The sequence below is a fragment of the Battus philenor genome, unplaced genomic scaffold (genome assembly GCF_028537555.1).
Source record: "Battus philenor isolate CCGP_79_NKW_IND1 unplaced genomic scaffold, ilBatPhil1.0.hap1 SCAF_6, whole genome shotgun sequence".
Classification (NCBI taxonomy): Eukaryota; Metazoa; Arthropoda; class Insecta; order Lepidoptera; family Papilionidae; genus Battus; species Battus philenor.
The window spans coordinates 16,339,282-16,355,872 of NW_027181726.1; the positions used below are offsets into that span (position 1 = coordinate 16,339,282).

At 36.1% G+C, this 16,591-nt stretch overlaps 1 protein-coding gene across 1 annotated transcript in view; it reads right to left on the reverse strand.

Moving 5' to 3' along the window:
* Positions 1-1,553: 1,553 nt before the first annotated feature.
* sprt (PDZ domain-containing protein sprite) overlaps positions 1,554-16,591 on the reverse strand; it is an 87,539-nt gene continuing 72,501 nt past the window's right edge. The window contains exons 8-11 of the mRNA XM_068773895.1: positions 7,810-7,947; positions 5,459-5,624; positions 4,113-4,274; positions 1,554-2,825 (exon numbers count right to left, since the gene is read on the reverse strand). Coding sequence (XP_068629996.1) covers positions 1,554-2,825; positions 4,113-4,274; positions 5,459-5,624; positions 7,810-7,947 — 1,738 coding nt within the window. The remainder of the gene's footprint in view (positions 2,826-4,112; positions 4,275-5,458; positions 5,625-7,809; positions 7,948-16,591) is intronic.

The following is a 16,591-nucleotide window of genomic DNA, read 5'->3' on the forward strand; positions in this document are numbered from 1 at the left end:
AAAGTCTTGGACATATATAAAAATGTTTTAATATATGTGTATGGTTGCCAAACACCAAGCTACATGGCCACACTTCGGGATAGCAGTAAGGGCACCAGAACTGACTCGAGTATGACCAAGACCACTCTGATAAGAGTGCATAAATGGCAAGATATATATGTTTATGTTTGTATGTATAATATGCTTTTATATACGTGTATGTTTGTACATGTTAACTACCCCTACTTATACCTTCTCTGTTTTAATACTAAGGTTGTCTGTAAAAAATTGCCTCTTGTAATAAGACCTTCCATACTTTTTTACTATTTTGAAAATATATATGTTTTTTAACATGTAGAACATAGAGTATTATATTATATATACATGCAAACCTATTTTTCTGCAGTTTCTTTTTATATGTATAGGAAATTTAAAAAAAATTGAATGACATTTTAAGAGGTTAATAAAAAAAAATAGTAGGTAGGTTCTTGTATATTTTGACAAACGAGAAATACAAGCATTTAGTGAAAACACAGACAATACAAAAACTGAACACCGACTTTATGTTGACTGAAAAAAGTAAACTTTAAACAACTGAGGTAGTAAGTACTTTCAAATGATAAAGTGATTTTGATTTTGAATAAGAAAGGTTTTGATTCATTTTCTTCAAAGTTAAAAAATACTTTTTAATTGTGCTGTAAAAACTATTTTTATTGCAATTCATGGTGTTTTTTTGCGCTCTTTTTTGCGTATTTTTTTATACTGTACCTATTCATCGCATAAAAATAGACTTGGTTGTAAAACATACATTTCTATTTAGCAAATTGACAATCCTGCGGCAAATCAATCTGTGGCTGCGCCGGCGCAGATGAATATTCAGGGCGGTCTCTACTGGCGCCGCCACAGATGATATGTTTAGCATTGGACATCATTTAGTTGAAATGGCGACGTTCCGAGTGGCAAATCACCAGCTGTCATTGGATCATTTATCAATTAGCATTGTGGTGGAATATTAAAAAGAGTGTAATACAGTAAAACGATTTATTACTTACAATAAATAAAGTTTACGTACAGGTGAGTATTACGGTGGGCCCTATAAGTGTTACAGATTTAGTTATTTACAAAAATATTGTTCTTTTTTCTTAACTGAATGCTATTTTAACACTACCAATACTTTTGACATTTTTTTTATTAAGAACATAATGATTGACGCTTATTTCGTCTATTGACATTGGACAATTAGTTGTCACTTTGACAGTTTTGTATTATAAGTGTATAATTATCTCTTTTTTTTCATTGGGTTAGCAACGATTCTTCTTGACATGACAATTAGCTGTCAGTTGAGAGCTGTATGATTTGGGTTGGTTTAGATGATGGTCAGAACAGATAGACGCCGGGGTTTTTTGTTTCTAGAGTGATGATCACCGCAAGCGCAGCGTAGAGAGTCCACATACAAGGTGCAATACGACCTTGTTAAGGTACGCTGTATGCAGGTCAATTCCAACTTGGGGAGATCATCTTCTTCATCAGCCTCAGATATAACTTGAAAAGTATTTTGTGGCGAAATGTCTGCGTTAACACAGTTTCCCGGCGTGTAAGAGACCATTAAGACGCGTCGGCGCGTGCATCGTGTCCGGGTAAAGGTCATCGGCTGCGGGCGCTTCGCAGGCTGTAAGACCGTTGGCAAGCTTGCGCGTGGGCCGCGGTGTTGCTCGCCCCGGGTCGCGTATCCTCTCGCGCGCCCATCTATCGGCCGCATACGTTCTCTTCACTGGCCTTTTGTTCGAGGGCTCATGTATATCGTTCCTGGTTTCGGAAGGCGGCCGGCTTTGTGTTTCTGATTCGCTGCCGTTTAAGACGGAGTGCGCGCTGCGTGCCTTGTGTAACGACAAGCGGAGCGGTTTCCGCGGCGGCGTCGGCCTCGACTTGTCTTCCCTTTTCTCTTCGTGCTTCCTGTAGTGACTCATCCGCGAGCAGCTCTCGGAGCCGTAGTCCAGCCGCGGCGAGCTGCTATACACGTCCCCGTTCGGGAAATCGGAGCACTCGGACTCGAATTCCGAAGACTTCGCGCTCCGCGAGTGGACCTTCGATGAGCGCCGACTGGACTTGTGCGCGTTCTCCAACACCTTGCCGTCTATCCGATGGTACATGTGGTATCTCTCGGAATCAAGCTGGACGTCCTCCACGCTATCGTTCTTTTTCATTTTCCGCAACCGCTGCGATCTCTTGAGCTGTTCTATGATGGACAGTGTTTTTCTCTCCGCCCAATTAGTCTTCTTAATACTGTCTTCCAGTTTGTTGGTGGTTTTTTTTATCTCGCAGTGTCTGGGGTCGCATCTGCCGTCGACGTCGCTGTCGGAGCGGAAGTGCTCCTCCGTCTTGGAGCCGTGGAATCTTTCGTTCTTCATGCGTTGTTTCTCCATATGCCTTTGGTTTCGTTCGATCATGCGGATGGCGGCGTCAGTTTCTGCGTTGTAGTCGATTGCTGCATGGATGCAGTGGTGGGAGAGGGAGTGTCGCATGCGGCCCGCTCGGTGCTCCAGGCTGTGGGAGCTGTGGGAGCGACGGTTAGGGACCGGAGATGTTCTTGGCGAGTGTGCAGCCCGTGACGAAGCTCCCGACGCGTTTGACCGCGGTCTGACGACTGGGAGATTAGACTCGGGGCCGTCCAGGCCGGGAAGCTTGGCGACGATGGCTGTTATATCTGGCCCCTTTTGGAAGACCTGAACCTCGGACTTGGGGCTGGGCTTATTGTGTTGTGGCTCCGTTGTTATGTTGATGTTTGTCACGTTTTTCTTAGTCTTGTTGACTGTTATGCAGCTGTCGCTGCTGCTTACCGGATGGAGCTGGGAAAGATAAAGATTTAAATTTATACATTAAGTTTATGCTTGGGGATGAATGCAGATGTATATGTAGAAGGCGTATATACATTTTAAATTAAAATTCGGCTGTTTATTTATAACGGAATCAGTAAGCAGTGTTGTAGGTACATACGTAGCCATATAAGAATTTCGTTTGCTTGACATTTCTGCAACCTGATACCAAAAACACGCGACGCGGGAACGCAAGGCGCTAACCGTTGATGCAGCATTAGCCGCGGGCGATGTGAAGAATAGTATTTCGTATAAGAATAGTTTTTAGTATTATCAAATAAGGTTTAAATTTTAATTTATTTTTAAAATAAATATTTATAAGTTAATTAATTTTTTCTCTTCTTAACTAAGGCAACACAATAAAAATATAAGGGTCATTTGTTTTACCTTAAAGGGTTGAATTTATACGAGATCTCGGCGGCCATTTTGTTTTTTAGACTTTTTATATTTTCATCGTATAGAGTGTCCACTGATTACCCGAAAACCATACTAATATCGCGAAAAAATATTATAGGGCAAAAGTCGGTATATACCGTGCGGCCGCCATCTTGAATTTTGCAAATGTCAGATTTTTTTGGAGGTCGCATGAGGAAATGCGGAAATATACATATGTCGACACGGGAGAACAGAAGGAAGTTGCAGGATTATATAAAATAAAGTATTAAAAATACCTCTTTTTCTTATGATTTTGCTAGACACTAGTCTAATGTCATCATGCGCTATATATGCAAGTACGAAAAACGTCCATTTGTACATTTATATTTGTACGTGGTAGCCCACAGGTAGACTGTGACTTGCGATCGTACGTCGCGGGTTCGATTCCTGAGACATAAACTTATATAATGAACGCCTTGTACATTAATTATAAAGGATTGCCACTACTCATAAACATGTTTCCAGAGGATGGGTAGTAGCGTCCTCTGTGTGCTACATTGCAATCGCCAACCCGCGTGCCAAGCGTGGCAGTTATGATATTTTCCTGAAAGATATCTATCACACGTTCTTCGACACCAACGATACAATCTCCTTCAACTTATCATGATGGGAAAGGTCGCTGGTAAAAGGAAGGTTGGTAGGAGAAAGAAATCGTGGCTTCGTAACATTAGAGAGTGGACCGGAATCGCCAGCGCTGCTGAGCTATTACGCAGAACCAAAAATAAGGAAGAGAGCAGGAAGCTGATAGCCAACCTCCACTAGTTGGAGAGGCACTTCAAGAAGAAGATATCTATCATGTCTGTGTGTAAATGTACATCCAAGTACCTGGGCATGCCTTGCGAGCAACTCGGCGACCTGCTCCTCGAGGTAAGAGATGCGGTGCGTGAGGCGCGTGTTGTCCGCGCGAAGGCTCTCCTTGGCCCTCTCCGCGTCCTCCGCCGCAGTGCGCAGAGACCCCAACTCTGCTCGTAGCGATACTGCTTCGTTCTGGAAACAATAGAAAGGTTATATACTGGTAGGTATGCAATTGAGGAGTGTATTGTCAATATCTGTAGCTAAAAATAATTTAATTATTTCTCTATGTTTCTAATTTTGTAATATAGGATTAATAATTTTTTCAGTTTGATTTTTTTTTTCTTCTTTTTTTCCTAACCTTATCTGTTCTTGGCTCTATTCGAATTTCTTTATATTATTATATTAGTCTATTCTAGTCTTTATGTGAACATATCTTTATTTTTATATAGTTCTTCTCTCTGTCTGCTTTCCACACTATTGTGCAAAGCCTTACGGCTTTTATATCTGCTTTACCTTATATTATTTAATCTATTTTTTTTATTATTTATTCTATTATAATATGTATTTCTATTATATGTGCGTGCCATTTATACCCGAAATAGGTCGCCACTGTTATATATATTTTAGTTGGCTATTTCTTTCTTATTACTTTTTAAATTCCTTTTCATACCTCGACTTAATGAAAAAGTTACGTTGTTAGAGACTTCTTTAAGCAATCAAATCATAGTTTTTAGATAATGAATAATTAGTTAAAGCTGTAAATCTTTTATAATTAATCGTAAATATAAAGTTATACTTTTTACGAGTTCATAAAACTTGAAACACCCTATGAAATAAAGATTTTTTGAAGTTTCTGCATATCACAGGCAATAAAGAACGTCTTTGAAAGTAAAAAAACTTAACGAGTTTGTTGTAAACTCTTCTTTGATTAAGACGCGTTTGAAAACCCGACAGCTTTATTTAAGATTGAAAGATATTACCATAGAGAAGTTTAATTTGATTCTAATTCTTTCAAATTGTTTAATGGAATCAGGCGTTACCTCACGGAAGTCCGTCCTAAGTAAGAAAAGTACCAATATTTAGCCACTTCCGCACATGCAGTGGTGTGGGTACACTAATCGGTGTAACATAACTCCTGAAGATGCCCCGTGGAGGGGTGAAACACGTGTTGAGTAATTTGGCGGTGGTGGTTGTGTGATTCGCATTGTTTGCCACATACGCATTTATCAGCGGGCTGGCGGGCGGTGCACTTTGTTGCAAGACTATCACTGCATGTGGCTAAATATTGGTCCTTAACCTACTTTTTCCAAATTGTGTCCAAATATCACTATTAATACAAAAATTATTAACAATATGTATAAAATAAATAGACTCACGTGTGTAAATGTGGTGGGAGGCGCAGGAGGCGTGGCCCTCTGCTCGCGGAGGACTACGACACGCGCAGGGCTTGCAGGTGTGCCTGGGCTTGCAGGAGCAAACGCTCGCTGCAATTCCTCTTGACTCTTGCAGCCCAGCACAGGTGTACCGTTTACTTCTAGTAGTCTGTAATTAATATTCTTTTTTAACAGTGTTGATAAAAGAGGTGTTGGTGATATGCCTTAGAGCAGCGGTTCTCAAAGTAGAGAATCGACGTGCGTTGGTGTGACAAAAAATGGGAGTTAACAGTTGGTAACCACCGCTCACGATGCAAAGAATAAGAAAAAAAGAAAAGGAGAGAATAAGAATTAAGAATTTGAGATAAATAATGTGTCACAATGCCACATACTTGTTGTAAATAGAAGACATGAACACATTGTACGTATAGATAATAGAATTAATAGATAATTTAAGACATGATAGGACAGGAAATCAATATTATAATAAGGCGGTAAGTAGAAAAAAATCTAGCAATATGCAATCTAGGTAAATAATTGGATTGGACCGAATAGAAAAATTAAATAAAGAATTGCAATAAATGTAACCAATATAAAGATCTATGCCATTTGCGGCAGAGAAAAGTTTTGGCTTGACTTTACCTGTAAATGCAGGTAGATAATATTTTAAGGAGCTTTGCGACTGTAACTTGTAAAAACTTGCGTATTCCGTATTCAGCACATGTAGGGAACTGCAGAGGGTCTATCAGAACCAGCTAAATTTTGAAAGTAGCCTATGAGAAAGCCTGGGAATCTCACCCCCAGATCTTAGATAGCTAGGTTGTTAAGGAACATATCGCATGATCGTATTTCAAATTCCATTCCAAACAGCAGTTTTAAATGAGGTTTATATACCGCAGCAAACTAATTTTTATATAACACGATAAATGGCGTAAGGAGCGCTAGAATTACGGATTGCATTGATAGATGGCGCTAGGTGCAGAAAGCCTCATAAAGTAGTTTAGGGCGTACTTTGAAATTAATGTAGAGGATAAAGAACACTGCTTATGAATTGTGAAGAGGATCATCTTTGAATAAAAAACACAAAAAAATATGCATACATTTATCATTTAAAAATTAGCCTCAAGTAGAGGATTATGGCTAGCTCACCCTCATGACAGGAAGCTTATGTTTCAGCTGTAGGAAAATTAGCTAGTAACGAACCTTCGTTATTAATTAATTACCTAATTAATAGATTGTATGTAAATAATAGTAATAAGAATAAAAGAAAACGTGAAGGAGGGAAAAAGAAAGAATGCCAGATATTGTGACGGCCGAAAGAAATAAAACGGAGTCTAGAGGGCCCACAAAAAATACCAAGATAAGATACAAAATTGTGGAATTTACTAGAAAGGGCACAAAAATAATGAAATCCATCTGTCAAAAATATTTTCAATTATATATTTTATTAAGAATAAAAATGTTTCTATGCTTACGGTTCCATTAGAACGTGCTTCTAAAAGTGTACGAATATATATGTATCACAGATAGTAATAAATTGCATTTAACTAAGAAAGCGCTGGCTTTTTCTCACGTTTCGATGTCACGACACACGACTTCGTTGCGACGGAAGCCAGATAATTTGTCGAGACAAGTGAAGCCTTCGTTAACGTTCACTTAATGAATTCAGTAGTGCTTGCTTTCGTTTTGATACTCTGTGGTTTAAGTTTTTATTTTCCTTTTAAATATAACACAAAGTGAAAATAGTTTCTAATATCTAATACAAGATGGCGTTCGGGAATACCTAATTTTTTAATAACGCCGATAGATGGCGATAGCAGTCTCAATGGTAATTGATCCAAATTAGATAATCATATGAAAGAAATTTTAATTAGAGCATTGTGCATTTTGGAAATTGAATATGAAACTTAAAAATATGTCACAGTTTTTAGCGATTTATATTATTAAATATACTATTAATAAAAATATTTGTATTTTAGCTGCGTATTTATTTTAGGTATGCAGAGCTATTCAATAAATATAAAAAATATTTATTCCAACAATTTTTGTACATTGACTTGACGCTTCTGCGAATAAATTTCGTACAGCAATAAAGACAGCAACTAGTAATTGGCTGAGATAAAATCAATAAATCTTTTATTATCTATTTCGACTATTTCAATTCCATAGATGGTTAATTCTCAATTTAATTCAATACACATTTATTTGTTTACCCACAAACTAGACAGGAGATCTATTGTGTAGATACATATGTATATATATATATATAAATAAAGAAAAAATAAAATAAAATATATATATAAAGAGAGAAAAAATAAAATATATATATAAATAAAGTTTGGTCGCCTACGCACTTGTCGCCTTGGCGCAGCGCGGAGTGTTCCGCCGCCCAGCCCACGACGCCACCGGAGGCGCGTAGGACTGCGCCCCACGAGCCGGCCGCGGCCTCCGTTGCAATCACCGTCGCAGTTCCACCGCAATCACGCACCACACTGAAATGAAAAAGTACTTCATAATATATCCCTTAGAGAGCCTTCTAGCTTATATATTGTTAAGAGAATTTGGCTTGATATCTCACGGCATCTCTGAACTTTGCATGCGAATTGCTTCAGAAAGGGAAGATGTCGGAGGACTGAGAGAAGGACCGTGGACCTCCAGCATCGCAATCCTCAACCATGGGCATATATACATGTTCAAACTAAACGTGTTTGATGGTTGGCTATAAATTTCGCGTCTGACATTTCATGTACTACATGTCTTTTAGCCGCTATATTTGACAGTATCTACATTATATTACAATGACCGCATTAATTACAGACCAATAACTTTTTGCTGTTTAATGTCTGCAGGGACAAATAGTGAACAAAAATTAATATTAATATTTAGTTTTCCTTTTTTTGAAATCGCTTTTTCTTATTATATCATTATTATTTCTGAAACTATACATTTTTGTATAGAGTGTAACACATTAATTGACAGTATTTATTGATTGTATATAATATGTAATATAAATATTAAATAAAATGTAAAATATATTAAAAAAATTATTAAAAATTGAAATATTACACTTTTAATATATAACACAATAAAATTAAAATAATACACGCTTAAGGTTTATATATATAAACGAACAACTAGCGCCATCTATTGACAAGTTCTTTATCTACTTCACGGCCTAATATTAAGCTGTAACGGTTTTAAATGTTTGATTTATATTAAATAAATACACTGAATGTAACTACTACCCATAATATCATCCAAAATGAAGTTTTTACAGCTATATTTATTCATATAAATAAACAAATATGCGGTGAAATTATAAATTAAAATAAATTGAAGCTGTACTTACTTTATAAATACATTTAACAAGGTGTAGTATGACAAGCAGATTCATAAATAGCATAAAATGAAAATAAACACGTATGATTTGCAATGTGTACGTTCCATTGACTGCTTAATGGAGAGGACTATGCCCACTCGTAAATCTCGATGAGTAATGAAATGCATTGTAAATCTCTCCGTATGCAGTCGCTTTGTTGCCATGGCTAGATATAAACTTAGGCCTTTGGTTCTTACCTTATAGCATATATTGCTTTGAAGTTTCGTAATTGAGAATCTTCATTATCTTATATCAGATAGCGTGAAGTTAATTTTTTTTATTACTTTTGGTAAATAAATTGTACAGTGTTATATGTACAAGGGACATAGCATATAACAGATGGTTGTTAGGACCTCAAAGTTCTGGAGGGGTGACCAAGGACCTGCAAAAAGGTGGACTTTTGTTAAGGTCATCTAAAGACGCTATATGCAATCTTCGAACCGGTCCTAATGTAAATATATGTATGGACGTCTAGGTGATGAAGAAATGTTGACGATGATGATCATTTATGTTAGAGAAATAGTCTTAGAAGTGTTTTATAAAGAGATGTCAGCTTTGCCGACTTTAAAAATATAATTTGGTGATTAAAAAATACTTTCAATACAACACAGTTTCGTAGGAACTTTTTACATTCTATTAACGTAACGTCTTTAAGATTTAAACCCTCTGACAGTTCTGACGACTGTACCACCTATACATCCTTATATATCAACAAAAAAAAATCAATGTGTACCAAAGTTTCAACTGCAAAATATCTAATTTATATGTAATAAATACATTTAAAAAACTTTTAAGTTAAACGGTTTTTTGATTCCCAATTGTGGTGGTTGTGGAAAAATATGTACCTAGTTCGCCATATTGGAACGGCGTCCATCTTGAATTTTAAATTTTGACATAATCATCGTGTTTTACTAGTGTAGCCCTTTCATTTGATACCCATATTGAGGGGGTTAAGGAAAAATACGTAATCCGCCATTTTGTATCGGCGGCCATCTTAGTTTTATAATGTTATTGATTTTATTATATTGTATTGTCATCTAAATTAAATGTGTGTACCAAATTTAAGATCAATTTGACAACGGGAAGGTGTTTAAATTTAAATTTCTAATTTTGATGGAAATAAATAAACAAATAAATTCCGTACGGGTCGAACTAAATAAAACCGTTTAAAAATCCGCAAAAGATCATTGGACTAACATTAATAAAATTCAAACTCATTAAAAGTAAATTAACGGAAAATGTTTATTATTTCAATCAAAGAATATTTAAATAACTAAAATCCTTGGCAGTGATGTCGCCTGATTATTTTGATTTCATTTAGGCTATATCTAATAAAGTGTATATGTATAAATCTGTATTGTTAAACTTTATTAAAAGATGTGTTGTTGTGGAGTTTCTTCCTGCTTCTTCTCCACAACTATAACACCTTGCGGATTAAATCAATAAGTTCTGTTAAAAGTTCCAATTTTTTATATTAAGATGTGTTTACACTGAAATAATTATATTAACAATTAATTGATTTTACAACGAATATATTAGCAAATATATTAGCATATATGTAACACTCTCTTAAAATATACTTATCAGTGTTATTAAGTAGAAGAACGTGAATATGAAAGTTCAGTTTATTCAAGTTTCTTTCGAATCGAACTCTTTTGGCTTTCTTCTCATGATGTCAGATATTTACAATAAAATGTACGGTAAATGTAAGGTATTTAAAATCAATAAATCTGTAAACTAGTACATGTATTTTTTTCTATTTTTTTTTTGAGATTCTTCGTGTTTTTCTATGGACAAAGAATAAAGTACATCTCGTGCCGGTTCACTGTGTACGGCGGGCGTGCTCGGGCAAGGTGCAGTGACCGCAGGGTGACCACATGTTTCAATATTTCAGGACATGTTCGTTATCATGTCTTTAACATGGTAAGCGCAGATTTCGCATATATTCTTACCACAAACCCTATACATGTCTTTAAATCTTCATTTGTTTAAAGTCACTCTTCAGCATAGTCTTCAAAAAATAAATCAAACCGTGATCTCCGGCCTTTGCGGGCCTCCCAATGGGCTAATTTTACATGATATAACAATCCTGAGGATGCTAAGGAAGTCATCATGCTTAGAAGAATAAATGGGTTTAGGTGAAGTAAGTGAAGAAGTTTATAGCAAATGCTGTAAATGTCAATAACCAAATCATATCGGACAATAATTATTAGCAAAGTCAAATATTAACATAAAAAGGTACCAGTGTTGTCCCAAAAATATTGTTCAAGATAATGGTCACCCTACACGAAGTACTAAAGGTCTCGAAGTCGACACCTACGCCCCGTGATTGCGCTCCAACTTTACTACCATTGTTGTTCGATGTTCCTTCCTACAGGATGCTCCGTATCTGTGATCTGCCCGCGCCGGGGTCAAAGGTCATATCTTGCAGGGAACAAACAACTTGATTGGAATACCAGGAGAACCAGAGATAATTCACTAAGGTCTTTTAATAACCAATAACAGAATTATGATTGTCTATGGAATCTTACCTGTATTAAAAAAGTTTCTCTTTTGACGTTTAAAAAGGCTTGTAATGTTCCATTTTTCAAATCAATTTTATTGCTCTGCAAAATATTAGAATTTTCGTATGTCAAAATGCTCTAAAAATCTTGATAATGCCAATATTAGATATTTTATTTACATTATCTATCTACCTACATCTCCGTTCCAAATTCAATTTTTTTTCCAATACCCTCCAAAAGTTACCGGTAATACATCGTAAAATTAAAAAAGACGGAAATTATGTTTTTGTATTGCAATTATGGGTTATGTTCGGTTTCCCTGCGATGTAGAATGAGGTATAAAGAGATCCATACCAATGTAACTGACGTAGGTAACGGGATTACTAGGTAGGCAGTTAACAGACCATATACCGCTGGAGCCTGGTTCTGAAGCAGAGACCAAGAACCAGCAAGCTTCGGTATTTCAATCCAGAAGGTGAACGGAAAGAAGAAGACGGAAGAAGACGGAAAAAGAAGACGGAATCGTTAGGCTCCTCGGAATACATTGGATATATACATTATCTACAACAGTTATTCAGGTTTAAATACCTCTAAGTAAATCTTAAGCTAAAACCTCTAAGTAAGCTCTAAGTAACCTAAACCATTTTAAAAACTTACTTCCTCTTATGTAATTCATCATTTTTGTATTAAAGCGAAGATTTAAACTAACGTCGAATCCATTTTCTAATTACCCCACAGTTGGGCGTGGGCCGTTGGGAAACATTGATCTAAGGCATGGATGCACAGATCGCGGCCCGCCGGTCGAATACTGGTGGCCCGCCGACAGCAAAAACAATACTCTCGTACATTCGAAAAATATTGAATTCTATTCCAGAATAAAACCAAAACAATTTATTTACCTATACTTCTAGCGGACGGCCCGCCATTAGTTCATGATTTGCCCGAGTGGCCCCTAGTCTTAATAAGTCTGTGCAACAATGATCTAAGGTATATGTATCGTAAATAAATAAGAAAAAAATATTGATTCATTGAATGGATTAAATGAAATGTGTATTTCGATACTTGTGGCTTTGTAGCAGTTACATTGAGGTTTTTATATAAAATCATCTAATGGAGTTCAAGTGAAAGTTTCCAATGAATAGCCTGGAAACCTATAATTACAATCCGCGAGCTTTCGCGTTATTGTAAGACCGCAGAGTGCTTCCAGTTCAGCTTGCCTAATGATGCCCCAAATCGCCCTTTCACTGTTGAAATCTATTTTTGACGTGCTCAGAGATTTCGTCTCTATTGGAATTTGAACTCTCACGGCTACCTCGGAGTTACGTGCTCAGTGAATTGTTTCGTAATCGATTATCTTCGTTATATATCTACCAGTCATTGTTGTATCCCATAAAATATGTCTATTTCATGGTATTTCGAAAGGCGATAGAGTTTGTTTATTATTTTGGAGGTAAGAAAACTTTATTACATAACCGTTGGTGGACTTCGCTCTGATTCGAAAGTGCAGATGAAGAAGAGAACAGAAGAAGGCAGCATTGCTTTCCTCATGGACGACGACAAACACCACAGTATATACCAAGAATTCTCCAAGAGTAGTATAATATACAATAGAAAAGAATAAAACACGGGACTGTTTAAAAAAGTGTCGAGTAAAATTCCGAGCTAGTAATGAATAAAGTTATATAGGTTTAGTTAATAAGAAAAGGTATTTTGCAAGGTATATTGCACCTACAGTTGCAATCGTAAACGCAAATAAAATCCAAAACTTGAGTCAAAAATGTGATAATTGCAAACTGTGGTTTAGAAACGACGATGAGGGAAGACTCTGTGTTTGGCATTAATCGGTGTAACATAACTCCTGAAGATGCCCCGTGGAGAGGTAAAACACGAGTTGAGTGATTTAACAGTGGTAGTTGTATAATTCGCATTGATTCCCGCATGTATCAGCGGGTTGGCGGGCGGTGCACTTTGTTGCACGACTACGACTGCATGTGCGGAATTGGCTGAATATTGGTCCTATTCTTACTTAAGAAGAAAGGTGATAAGATACGAATTGAATGTGAAGAAAGATAGAGATCATAAAGTACAGAAGGATATTGTAATATAAGAAATTGTAAAGGATGAAAGAAGTAAGTGATATAAAAGAACGAAATGAAAGAAATATTTTCCCGAGTTGTATCGCTACAGACATGACAGAATGGAATGAGATGTTCCCAAAAAGGGGGGCTATGTAAAATATGTCCATTAGTACGGGAAGACACTAGTGTTCATTTATTTATTCATGTTACTACCCACGTAGAATCATTTAGTGGTTACTCGTACATCACGAAAAGATTACCAGAAAAGTCCAATTCCACTCGCAATTATTGGCATACTTCAATATCTTTTTTCAAAGCCCCTGATATTGGGGACCTATCATGTCCCTAACTAGTTTGGTATAGGGACTTTTATTTTTTTTTTATTATTTTTTTCACATACATTGTTTTATTTTCGCGCTCTTCTTTCATGCGTCTTAAGATCTTTCATTCTTTTCCTTACTTACATTTCATCTGTGTTACTCTATCATTCTATATTTCCTCTTTTTCGATGCCTTTCATTCATCACCTCATTTCTGAGGTTTTACAATATTTATTGGCATACTTCAATATAAAGTTACAAGAGTTCCGTTGCCTGATTTAAGGAGAATCGACAAAAAACTTTTTTGAATTGAAATGTGACAGACATAACCTCTGATTGTGAAAAGTCTGCAATGACAGATATTAAATAATAATTAATTTTAATATACACCAATACCTCGCTGTGAGTAGTTTCGTTTTGCGTTTTTTTCGAAGTTGCGTCGCTGCTTAATTAGTACTAATTTTCACTGTGCGTCATTAGATTTTAGGGGTTGCGTTGTTTTGGGCCCGAGTCTTTAATTTTTTTTTGAAATTTTCTTTTGTTTCCAAAAGATGGCAACACTTTTGTTTCTAATTGCGCCATGACATCAAAACTCGGGGATTTCCTTTCTAACTAAAAATCAACGCAATTTTAACACAGTTTTATTTTCACTTTGTTTTGCTAATTTTAGAGTTTAGTTTCAATTACGTAGTGTGTTGTAATATAGTGTGTTGTACTTTTTTTTAAAAGAGAATAATAAATTTATATTGATAACGTGTTGTTCCTGTTTATGAAAAGCAGAGTTATATTATTTTTGTTGTTTAAATGTATGCTTTGTTCAATTTTCTTTTTAAAAAGCTGTGTTTTCGTAACCCTGGAACCTATCTTCGATCTTTACATGGTTTGCTATAGAAAATCTTAATTCACTTTGCGGCGTTTCAATTTGCGTCGTGTTTTTTTGTAACGTAACCACGACGCAGTGCGGTATTGGTGTATAGCAGTTTTAAAAATGATTTTTCTTATTGCGTTATCATTTATTAAACTCCTTTAATGGTTTTGGCACTATATAATAAAACCTGTACGAACAAAGATAAAATATGTAATCTGTGAAAATAATTAAAAAATCTTTTAACCTACGATGAATCTAGATACGGTTTGAATGGCGCTGGCAGATTGGATGATAAGACGCAGTAAATCACCTATTCTTACGTGCACACTTCATTGTACGTGAGCGAAGGCGTCACACTTTCTATGGTGTATCGGATGGGAAATATCTCAACAGATACTAGATTATCTGTTCATTGAAATTGCTGTAAAATGTAAAACGTAGATAGTGTACAGTTTGTTGGTGTTAAGAAAGCAATAAATCATTGTAAATGCGCATGCACATGTTTATTTTTATTTGTCTTGTTTTGCTGTCTATATGGCATTTGCATATTCCGCGGCTGTGAGGTAACAGGGCGCTGATGGCGTTTAGTCTAACACCTCTTTTAAGGTAGAAATACTCGAGGCCTTCTTAGGAAGCCTCCGAACTCTTAGATCGCTTTAGTAGACGCTCCATTGAATGATTATATTCAAGGTTACCTTAGAGTTCCATCTCGAGTCCTCAAGGGCGCCTGAGAAAGTAGAACCTCGAGTTACTTTGGCAGAGCGTTTTTGTTAGGGCAATTTGGTGCACTCAGTGATCTCAAAGGCAATTTGAAAAATATCGAATAATTGCAAGAAAAATTCATTAAAAAATGAAAGTATTGGTTTTGTTTTATATTTTTACATACGTCAATATCATTTAGTATTACTTTATTTTTAAAATTTAAAAATAAAAAAAGATTTTAATACTCAAAAAAATGCAGCAAGGGGTTGAGTGAATTTTATGTACATTTTTATATATGTATATATATACACACATATAATAAAGTTTTGTAAAATATTAATAAGTGTTACAATATGTGCGGCCTGCCAAAAGAAAATAAAATTAAAATTTGTTCGTCGAATAAAAAGGTTGCTCACCCCTGAAGTAAGCGCTTAGCGTTTTGATTCAAGGCGCCGAAAGAGAGTTAAACCTGGACTTGGTCGATTCCTATTATCAGACTAACATTACTATCACTTCAGAAAAGAGTGCTAGAAGAAGTAGAGGAAGAAACTCCAGCAATTCTTCTATCTACAATAATGTTGTTGTGTCTTGTTGCTAGACAAGCTTCCTGTATTGTGACATGATTTCTATTGACCTTTTTAAGATTCCCACGACATATCTCACAAAGGTTCGTCTACCCAACGGATCAGATGACGTTGGAGTGTACAGATCGCGTGGATAACATTTGCATCGTGAAACAATTACGCTTTAGTTCACTTAATTACATACCCTGCTCGCTGTGCAGAAACGTTTAGATTTCTCAAGAAGGTTTTAATTAACTGTTATTGTTGTGTCGTGCATTTCGTACGTTTTTTAAAGCAAAATGAAAGCTAAAGACATTCTGATCTCCTAGGTTTTTCTAACTAAACCTTTTTGTAATATTATATTATTGTAGATGATATAGAAAGATTTGGAAGTGATAGAGAGAGAAAATAGTCTCAAAAAGAAAGATATAAAGTGAGATACGTGCAGAAAAGACAGAGAGCCAGACGTAGTGATATTAAGATAGAGAAAATGAGAAAGATAGAGGTATGAAGAGGGCGGAGAAAGAGAGAGAGATACAAAAAAGAGTTAGAGAGTTAATTGATATATATACTGCAAGATATATGCCTCTCCAAAGATCACCACGACGACCAGTCTTTCGAGGCCACATCCAGCTACTCCACGCGTCCTTAATTATGTTGTCGGACTTGCCCACACGGTGTATACTTATAGATTATAACAACAAGTTAATACAGTTTCATTTC